Raw genomic sequence first — 10885 nt, forward strand, 5'->3', positions numbered from 1 at the left:
TCATTCTCTTTATTCCCCCCCCCCCCCCCCAAACTCAGAGCCGTAACAAAAATACAAGCATTTTATTTTAACATGATCTCAGTCATTTACATATTCATATCGATGTACAAGTGAGAGCCGGTGAGCAAAAGTGCTTAAAAATCATCTTTGAATAATATTCATTTAACAAGAAAAGAAAAAAGAAGAGCGACGAACACAATAAGACTCAAATCTACAGGTTTAAACGGAAATATGATGAAATAAAAATGAATGAATCAGTGCAGAGGTGAGCTGGACGTTGTCATCGCTGGAGAGAAGAGGGGACCTTGTACTGTCGACCCTCCAACACATATATCACTGCTCACGTCTTTCAGGAACATTGTTCACGACCCCGAGGCCCGGCGGGCCACAAATCACCGCTGTCACCAGGGAACCTGTAAATCCACTTCACCCGCTGCCGGCACCGCCAAGACGTCCTCCGACAGATCGTTTCAATCTGAACAGAGAAGGTTTGTTTATCCGTGATCGTGGAAATGGGCTATTTATCGTCTTTAGAGATTGGGGGGCCGGCAGACTGACAGACCCTTAAAGATGTTTTGTCTCTTTTTGTTGTTGTTTTGTGTCTCTTTGTGGACATCTTTAGTCTCTTTGTGGACATATTCTGTCTTTGCATTTATTTGTATGTGTCTTTGTGGTTGTTTTGTGTCTCTTTTGTAATTGTTTTGGTCTTTTTGTGGTTGTTTGGCGTCTCTTTTCAGTTGTTTTGGTGTCTGTGTTTATTTTGTGTAAATTTATAGCAATCTTGTGTCTCTGCAAGGTTGTTATACCAGTTTAACAACTGTGTGTCTCTTTTTAGCTGTTTTGGTCTCTTTGAAGTCTTCTTGTGTCTCTTATCTGTTTCATGATTCTTTGCCATCATCTTGAGTCTCTTCCTGGTCGGTACGTCTTGTTTAATGACATTTTGTCGATGCCCCGTGGTATTTCACAGCCAAATTGAAAGAGGCAAAGAGGAATATTTAGCATGGAGCTCAGTTTAAGTCATCAGACACCAGATAGCCTGTGAGGTACATTTAGGTTCAAAAGGTCTCTGCCGGGTTAATCTGCAATATCGGGCGTCAAGGAGCAGAGGAAATGAAACCTCAGACCATTCAAACATCTCGACCAGGAAACTTCTCAGAGGGGGGGGGGGGGGGGGGCAGAAATACAGCAGAAATAACATTCACTCAGCTGGGATTAAGGCTGGACCACGAAACAAGACACACACACACACACACACACACACACACAAGGAACTTTAAAACATTGTGCAGATGGAAACAAACACGAGAATGTTATTTTGACCCAGTTAGTCGACGAGACCGGCCGGAAAACCAGAATGTCTGTCTTTTGGATTTGGGTAAAGATTTCAGTAAAGTGGTGAATTTCCTGCTGAATCGCTTTTTTTAAAGGAGAGAATTCTGTGAAGTCACTCCCGTCGTCGGCTTTTCATCAATCACTGCTTCTCGCGTTTCATTTAGGAAAGAAAAAGGAAGTTGAATTACAGCAACCGAGGCTCCAAGCGACATCAACAACTGGCATCAGGCAGCGTGTGCGTGTGCAGACAAAATCGCCGGCTTGTTGAGGAACTGTGTGTAAGCTGACCCGTCTGAATCTAAATAAGTGAAGAAGGCACGGCGCCTTGTTTTCCCTCCGCCATGTGGTCTTCCTGCTGCTCAGCGTTCCCCCTCACGCACACACTTCCATCTCCAGACCTGCAGACGCTCTTATCTCTGTTCAAACAACCCCAATAACCCGTGAAGTCCGTGTGTAACTCAACAAGTGCCGGTTTCACGGCTGCTTCTCCCGTTTCCATGCTGTAACACCATCCGCAGCGCTCCTGTGTGTGTGTGTGTGTGTGTGTGTGTGTGTGTGTGGCGGGGTTTCTTTTCGGGGCCTTTGTACAGCCCGCCGCTATAGTTTGGTGTGTGTACGTATATATATGTATATATATACGTATGCAGGTGTGTTATTTCATGTGTGGCGGTCCAAGAGGAGACCCACAATGCTCAGGATGACAGACACGGCAGGCTGAGGTGAAAGGCCTTTGTTGCCGTCGGTTGGAGCCCCCGTCTCTTCTTACCACAACAGACATACAGGTCAGAGCGGCCATGCTAACATGCAACCATCTACAGCAGGAGCCGGCACGGTGCAGCGCCTATAGGTGGGCGAGAGGTGGAGGGGCGGGTGTCAACTCAAACCCCGGGGACAGAAACTGGGAGGTGCAGAGTTGGCTTTACCTTCGAGACACAGTAGAGACGCAGTAAGGAAGTAAGGACGAACAGAAACTGGTAGCTAATGATGCTAACATGTTAGCCGCGGGCAGTAATAGCGTCTGAAGGCTCTGCAGAAACCAAAACCACAGTGTGTGTGTGTGTGTGTGTTCGGGGTCAACGGCTGCCCTGCGAAGTGTGCAGACAGCGGCCTCCAGGCCAAATGATGGGGAGGTGTGGTGACAATAGGATCTTTTCAAGCTGGACAAACTCGTTTTGACACAAACATCTGAAGCGGTAAGACAGGAGAAGCAAAAGGCACGTTGGAAGTCGACAACCTCGTGACCTCCATGTAGGAAGAAGTGCCATCGAGGATCACTGACACCAACCCGGGTCAGTGTTTGTGTTTTACAGGAAACAGAACACGTGTCAGCGACTCACACTGCGTCGGCGTTCCAATGCGGCTGCGCTCCGGAGCGGGAAACAGTCTCCTCCATTCAGGTCCCGTGCTCCGGCGCCACGCCCCCTTTCATCTAATTCATTACGCTCACAGACGCGCTCCTCGTCCAGACGTCCAGATGCATATCAGCCGCCGTCTTAAATAACGTGTTCTGTGACTACGACTGGTCGAACTTGATTCAAACACACAGAAAGGAAAGAAGAACATTGAGACAACCAGTTCTCAGACAATCGGCCTCTTTGTGAAGAGAGACGGGAGCGTGTTTCCCGTGAGACCAGAGTCTGATGTTGTGCATTAAGAAAACAGGAAACGTGGTGTTTGTCATCCTTCACCAATCTCCCCATCAAGTCCTCATTTTCATGAAGTTGATCGAGAGAGAAGAACATTCAGGAAAGTCCAACAGGTGTGCCGAAGTCATCGCTTCTGTTTGGTGTTCTGAAAGGTTAGAAACGTGTCCAAGCGTCCGCCGATCGCCTTGTTTTACCAACGAAAAGAATCCTTTAAAGGGAAAAATAACAGAAATGTGTGCGATGAGACTTCTTTATCCCACCAGGTTGGTTTTCAACCACCAGTTTCCTCCTGGAAGAGACAAATTCACGACTGAATGGAACGAAAAACAGTTTCCGTTCTTTCTTTTTATCCGGAATCACAATAGAAACAAGAGTTTGCTTCTGATCTCTTTCTGTTTGTCGCTCAGCGTCTCTTCAGTTCCTCATTTGATCAAAGACAGAAAGGGAGGAGAGAGACCCAGACAGAGGAGAGACAATCTTCTCTCTCTTTGTCGAACGATCCGCGCTGCGTCTCAGTAGTTTAGTTCGTTCTCGTAGGTCAGCAACCGGCCGGCACGTCCGACATGAAATCGAACTCGTTCTGACCCAGCCACAGCTCGGGCAGTTCGTTGGCTCGGTCCAAACCGAGCTCCACCACCAGCGACATGAGGACCTCCTCGTCCACGGGGTCGAAGTCGATAATTCCGCCGGCGGCGGAGCTTTGGTTCCCCGTGCCGACGCCCATCCCGCCTCCAGCGAGGCCTCCGGACGCCCCGAGGAGCTGGTTCCCCGCGCCCAGAGGCGAGGCCCCGAAGCCCCGCTGAGCGCCGCCGGGCGCCGGGTGGCCCGCCGAGGCCCCGGCGAGGTTCTGGTAGTGCGAGTTGAGCTTCTGCAGCTGCATGCTGGCGATGAGGTGGGGCCCCGTCTGGAGGCAGAAGGGCTGGGGTTTGGTGAGCGGGGCCGACGACAGCGACGACCCGGGCGGCGAGGCGGCGCCGGCGGACGGGGAGAACGGAGCGACGGAGGTCTTGGAGGACGGGTAGTGGAGCAGGGAGCTGAGCGGAGAGGAGGAGGAGGAGAGGTCCTTCATCGCAGCGTGGGCGTTGCCAGGGAACAGCAGCGAGGTCATCACCAGGAAAACACCAGAACCTGCCGGAAGAAAGATGGAGATGTTACGCAATGTCATCAAAGTGGGACATGGACGGGACGAACTCGTCAGAGAAACAGAGGAGCCATCATGGAAGACAAGAAGTCACTGTAAGCAAGAGAACCGTCACACAACAGGAACATTATTGTGTGCTCATCTTTATTGGAGCATGGTTTCCTATGTCTATATTTGCTCAAAGAACATTCTCTTCATAAAAGTATGAAAACCTAAACGCACGATCAGCGTTTGGATGTTGAAGTTCGGAAATAGTTTGACAATTTTGGAAATATATTCGCTTTCTTGCCGAGAGTTACTGCCGGTTAAAAGCTCCTCTCAGTAACGTGTAAATGCTTCCACTCACTAAAGGAAGGACGACGAGGCGCCGAAGAGGTTGTTAAACAGCGTTTCCTGACAAACACGCGGCTCCTTCAGACCGCAACGACGGCGCTGTTGACCGAAGAAGAGCGGCTTTACTCCAGTTCCTTCAAATCACTGAGTCCTGAGAAACACAACGAGCCGAGCCCGGTGACTGGGCGGCCGCATGACCAGTGTGTGTGTGTGTGTGTGTGTGTGTGTTCGCTTGATGTCTGCTTTTCCTCTTGACCTATTGAGCAGCAAATTAACCGTGAGAAGGCCTGTGGGTACTAACGGGGTTAGTGAGTGTTTATAGGTGTGTGTGTGTGTGTGTGTGTGTGTGTGTGTGTGTGTGTGTGTGTGTGTGTGTGTGAATGGAGTTCCCAACACAACAGAGCCTTTGAGGATCTCAGAGTGATTGGGTCACATGGCAGGATAAATACATATGGGCCCCGAGAACAGAGCATATGTCTGACCGTGTGTGTGGAAGAAAGTGTGTGTTGTGTAAAGCCTGACACATTGAGAAAATGTGTGTTTTTTACTCTGTGTGTGTGTGTGTGTGTGTGACTGAAAACCCTTTTGCAGAAAAACTCCTCGAGGCTCACGTTGAAGTCCCCGAGCTGGTTTATATTACATGCAGTTCAAATAGCGTGTGTGCTTTACCACACACACACACACACACACACACACACACACACACACACACACACCATGCGGCTATCCTTTGAGTAAGTCAATCACTTAATATGTGCACACACACACACACACACACACACACACAGCCCCTCCTCCCAGCACTGGCTCGTATTTAGCGAGAACATAATTGCTACAGGCAGGCATGCAGCTGCACTCCACTGATAGAGTTAATACCACACAAAGATACCAAACAGCTGTCAATGAAAGGTCTGTGTGTGTGTGTGTGTGTGTGTGCGTGTGTGCGTGTGTGTGTGTGCGTGCTCATTATTCATTGACTGATGACTGTTAGGGCCGGGCTGCACACGGTGCCTCCGCTCAACAGCTTTCCAGCACATTGAGTCCAGGAGACACAAACAAACACAAATAAAGAAACTGCACATCGTGTTCTGTGCATTCTGAACAGAAGAAAACTGCTTCTTTTTTATGATTTGGATTCCTTTTGTAACATTTTAAATGTGCGTTATAGGGAAATATTTCGCACGACTTTTGTTCCGGGGACGACATAAAGTTAGGTTGATGAAAAGCATTGTGGTTTGTTACAATAACTCATTTCAGTTCTAGGCAACAAAACAACGCGGTGTCGAACACCCGTCTCTGCGTTTAAGTTTATAAAACCACATGCTAACTTTAGAAGACTTGCTGAAAGAACCTGGAGTTCATCTCCCTCCACACAAGTTGTTTTTTATTCCTCAACTGAATGAAGTGAAGGAGTGGAGACGCACACAGCAGCCGTTCTTTTGGCTGCAGCGCCACAGCAGCGCCACAGCAGCGCCACAGCAGCGCCACAGCAGCGCCACAGCAGCGCCACAGCAGCGCGACAGCAGCGCCACAGCAGCGCTGAGTGGAGGGAGGATGCTGTGAAGCCGCTGGAGGAGAGCCAGTGCTCTTCCTGTTCACAGCTGACCGGACTCATTGTGTTCCTTCAACACGTCTCACGAGACTCTGCAGTCGGCTTTCAATATGTTTCATGTCGCAGTCGGGCTGCTGTCTTGGCCGTGCACCGGTCTGCGTTTACTTTCATGATGTAAAAAGTCTCCTGCTGTTAGTAGCTCTTACATAATCAATGCACAGACTCCAGGTGTGTGTTGGGGCTGCAGCTCATGATTGTTGTGTTGATTCATGAGATTATATACAGGAAATAGTGAAAGTTGGATATAAAACACAGGAAATATGCACATGGATTCCAGCCTTTAAACGCCCCTTTTTGGACTGTTGTTCCGTCAAAATTACAATTACAATTGTTAACAGCGGATAAAAGTAATAACTGCAGCTCTGTTTTATACGTTTATGAGGGATATCAAAGAACAATAAAGTCACTAAACTCTCTGGTAAATCCTCACTGGGGCTCCCAACAGGAACACTGAGTCAGTAACTTGAAAGTCAACATGTTTTTATGTTTTCTACAACATTGCATGAGCTCGAGGTCCCTTTAGTCGCTGTTCTGGAGCTTTCTATCAAATCACAAGATCCGTCACACGGACACGGACGACAACTGGAGAAGTGGATCCATGGTGTTCGGTCATTACATCGATTAAATAAAAGTATTTATTTACTACAAGTACACACAACAACAACAACAGCAGGGGTTTCAATTACACAATTAAAGCGTGACGAGCCAATTGAGTCCCTTTCACACACACACACACACACACACACACACACCATATGCTGTCCCAGCATGACGCATTCACCATTTGCTTTAATTGCCTCCAACTCCACATTGAAGGCGGTTAATGAGAAGCCAATTAAAGAAGAAGACAAAAAACTGACTTCACCAAAGTTTCTAGTCTGTTTTATTTTGTAAAACTCAGAAAAATGACTTCTTAAAATGAAGTCCTTCAAAGTATTATTAAGACTCTTTGTGCAATAATGCCTAAACTGTACAATAACTTGTGCAGCTCCATCAATACATCATGTATACGATACATACTATGTTATGTACATAATTTACATTATTATTCTACATAATCCTTTTTTTCCTCCCCGGGGATCAATTAAGTATTCTGATTCTGGAAAAAAAACAATTAATATTAAGCTCGCGTCACATGTTTTATTGATTTAATTGTGAAATGACGAAAGAATCACAACGAATGCAAAATTGCAAACATGCTTCAAACAAACCTGAACTGGTTGCATTTAGAGAAACAAACGTAAATGCAATCACGTGCTTCATTTCTACTGTTAACGACTGAACCCGGTGGGTATAAAGAGACTTTAAGATGTTTAAAAGCTGAAAACCAAAGAGGAAATTTAAATTGCACACGAGCTGCTGCAGTGAAAACCCGTTGAGCTCGAGGCAGAAACAAACAGCCGCTTGACCTCATTTAAATATTGTGTCAACACTTTAGGAGGGAGACTCATTCACACACACTGACACGTCCTGTCAGAGCAACAGAAGCCCGACGGAGGGAAGAAACCAACCTGAGGAGTAGAAACACGCCGGTGCAGCCCAGAGGAGACGGTAACAGTCCGGTAACAGTCCGCAGAGACTTGTTGTGGAGATTAAAAGAGTGGAAGTGTTTTTAGAGGCTGAAGTGGAGAGACTCTGGAGGGTTAGTCAGCTCCTCAATGAGCTCCTGACTGAATGAGGAGCGCTCAGTGCCTCGCGCTCTCCTCACTGACCGGCCCAGTGTGTGTGTGTGGGGGGGGGGGGGGGGGGGGGGGGGGGGGATCCCCAAAACCAGGAAATGGATTCACAGAGGATCCGGATGGACAGATCTTGTTGGTTGAGGCAAACACAAGTGAGCCAAATAATGACTCAGATTATGGATAAAGATAATTATCATTCAAATATAAGCATTTTTATGCGTTTTATGTGAAGTGGAACCGACCGTCATTTGCTCTTACAACTTCATATTTTGTCTGGTCCTTCTAATATTTATCACACAATTGTTTTAAATCATCTTGTCTGTCTCTTCTTCCTAATGTAAAACTCTGGTTTCGAAAAAGGCAAGTTTATTTACACATAGCAGATTTCACCAACGAGGCAATTTAAAGCTGCTTTGTATTAAACATCGACAGGAAAAGAGACGCGCCACAAATGTAAAACAAAAACAGTGATTAAAGTGCCAAGAGTTGGAACATTTCAAAAAATATAAAATACAACAAGACAGGTATAAAATAAAAGAATACAATAAATTATAATAATGTAATTTAATAAAAGGCAGTGGCAAATATACGTGTACTTTCTTAGATCATGTCAAAGGATTTATTGGCAATTCCCAAACCAGTACATTTCATTAAAACAACAAAACACATTTCCCTCAAGGAATAAATAACATTTGTTTTTTGTAGTTGGTGTATTGGTGTTGTACACACCCATCGGCTGTGATCATACCACAAACTGCTCTCTCCGCAGTAGAAGTACACGAGCTGCAGCTCGGAATGCGCGAATGAATGCTGATTCTTCAGAGCGTGTTGACGCTGAAAAGACTTCGCCGTGTGAGGACTTGTCCACAGAAAACAATGGACGTGGGTGTTATTTAACTCAAAACTTGTCGGATAAAGTTGTGAGTTGCTTTTTTTCCCACGAAGCTTACGAACAAGCCGTGCTCGTTAAGCGTCGACACAGTGACGAGTCACAACAGGCGCAAGTCGTGTTACACAATTTAATCTGCTTCCTGTGATTCTGACGGACAACAATCTGCCATTAAATGTTGGATTTTTCTTGTTTTTGAGGAGGCATTTTCACCTTTATTTGACAATTCAGAGGGAAGAGGCAGCCAGGAAACAAGGGGAGAGAGGGAGATGTAAAATAGAAATAAAACAGGAGGGGAACGGACATTCCTATATCAAATCAACTTAGCGTTGTAGCGCGCTAACATACGTACAAACTAAACCAACAGTCGCAGCCCCATTGAACAGCTTAATGCTTCATCCACACACTCTTATCACAGCGTAGGAAAGAACATCGCTATCGGTCAACTTTGTTCGGCTCATTTTCTGTAACCAGTGTAGCACTAAAGCATGGCGGAATTAGCAAGTTAGCTTGCTAATTCCACCATGCTTCAACGCTGTGTTCCGTGGTCCAAAATGAAAATGGCGACACACAACATGTTTCATCTCGCTGGGAAGAGAGCGGACGCAGCTCTGGAGACGGTTGGCTGGCTAGCTAGCGAGCTAGCTTGTTAGCGAGCTAGCATCCCCTTCACCGGAACGATGGGGAGTGAGATGGATGGACTGTTGGTCATCAGCCCGCTGTTTGGCTCATTTTCTGTAACCAATGTAGCATTAAAGCATGGTGGAATTAGCAAGTTAGCTAGCTAGCTAGCTTGCATCCACTCTCTTCCCAGCGAGCCACAACGTCACTTTACGGGCCAACTGACGTGTGTTGTCACCAAAACAACTAACGGAAAACTATTTCTATGATAAAATGCAACATATTGAGGAAAGAAATCATTCGTAATTAATTCGTAAATGCAACATAATCCGGGGTTTTGCAGAATTTAACTTGTCGTGATGAGTCTGTGTGTGTAGATCTTTCAAGAAATGTCCCTGTAAACCATGACAGCGGGACAGCAAACACACACACTGTACCAGGACCCTGAAACTGAAGCAGCTAAATGGAACCCAGCCACCACTCTTTCATGTTATTTGTATGCTTTTTTCTGAGACGTGTCAGCATGTCTTCTGTGGAAGAAACGAAACAGATAGGGTCTTTCAAGCTCCGGGTTCGTGAGGTGAGTCCAGCCTCCAGAGTTTATACGCCGCCGCTCTACAGGGCAGATGTTGCTCAGTCTGAAGCGAAAACACCATCAGGAATCAAATGAACCACTTCTGTCTTTGTCTCTCACCCAGAGAGAGAGCGAGAGAGAGAGAGAGAGAGAGAGAGAGAGAGAGAGAGAGAGAGAGAGAGAGAGAGAGAGAGAGAGAGAGAGAGCGAGAGACAGACAGAGAGAGAGAGAGAGAGAGAGAGACAGACAGACAGAGAGAGAGAGAGAGAGACAGACAGAGAGAGAGAGACAGACAGACAGACAGACAGACAGACAGACAGACAGACAGACAGAGAGAGAGAGAGAGAGAGAGAGAGAGACAGACAGACAGAGAGAGAGAGCGAGAGAGAGAGAGACAGACAGACAGAGAGAGAGAGCGAGAGAGAGACAGACAGACAGAGAGAGAGAGAGAGAGAGACAGACAGACAGAGAGAGAGACAGAGAGACAGAGAGAGAGACAGACAGAGACAGAGACAGAGAGAGAGAGAGACAGACAGAGACAGAGACAGAGAGAGAGAGAGACAGACAGAGAGAGAGAGACAGACAGACAGACAGAGAGAGAGAGAGACAGACAGACAGCGAGAGACAGAGAGACAGCGAGAGAGACTGGTGGTCTGTGAATGATTTGCATAACAGCATGTTCTTGTTGAGACGTCCTCGTGTGATTACAGACACTGATGAATAACTGAGTGATTTAATACGTCATGTGGCAGTTGGAACAGAGGAATAGATCTTAGTACTGTTTGTGTTCTGCTCCGTGTCTCATGAATTCATTCATTAACCACCTTTTAAACACAAAAAAGACATCAGAGTCAAAGCTCAGACTGCTATTAACGTCACTTTGCTTAAATCACAGTCACGGCCACTTAAAACCCTTAAAATGTATTTATAGCTAGTTTTATTTTATTGCACTTTTATTTGGTCACACAATTTGGTTTGGCTGGGTCATAAAACCATGTGTACATCACTAAAATATAAAGGAAGACATGTTATGCATAAAGCAATGAAACAAGTCACAA

At 46.4% G+C, this 10885-nt stretch overlaps 1 protein-coding gene across 1 annotated transcript; it reads right to left on the reverse strand.

The window, feature by feature from the left end:
* Positions 1-47: 47 nt before the first annotated feature.
* Positions 48-7679, reverse strand: cited1 (Cbp/p300-interacting transactivator, with Glu/Asp-rich carboxy-terminal domain, 1). Its single transcript, XM_079295160.1, has 2 exons — positions 7576-7679; positions 48-4106 (listed from the first exon to the last, which is right to left on the reverse strand). The coding sequence occupies exon 2, from the start codon at positions 4084-4086 to the stop codon at positions 3517-3519; it is 570 nt and encodes a 189-aa protein (XP_079151286.1). The 5' UTR covers positions 4087-4106; positions 7576-7679; the 3' UTR covers positions 48-3516.
* Between the last annotated feature and the right edge of the window lie 3206 nt (positions 7680-10885).

Source organism: Melanostigma gelatinosum (assembly GCF_949748355.1).
Source record: "Melanostigma gelatinosum genome assembly, chromosome: 23".
NCBI classification, from domain to species: domain Eukaryota; kingdom Metazoa; phylum Chordata; class Actinopteri; order Perciformes; family Zoarcidae; genus Melanostigma; species Melanostigma gelatinosum.

Excerpts from the sequence above, each read along its gene's own strand:
- cited1 (XM_079295160.1), bottom strand. The coding sequence starts at position 4,086 with ATGACCTCGCTGCTGTTCCCTGGCAACGCCCACGCTGCGATGAAGGAC.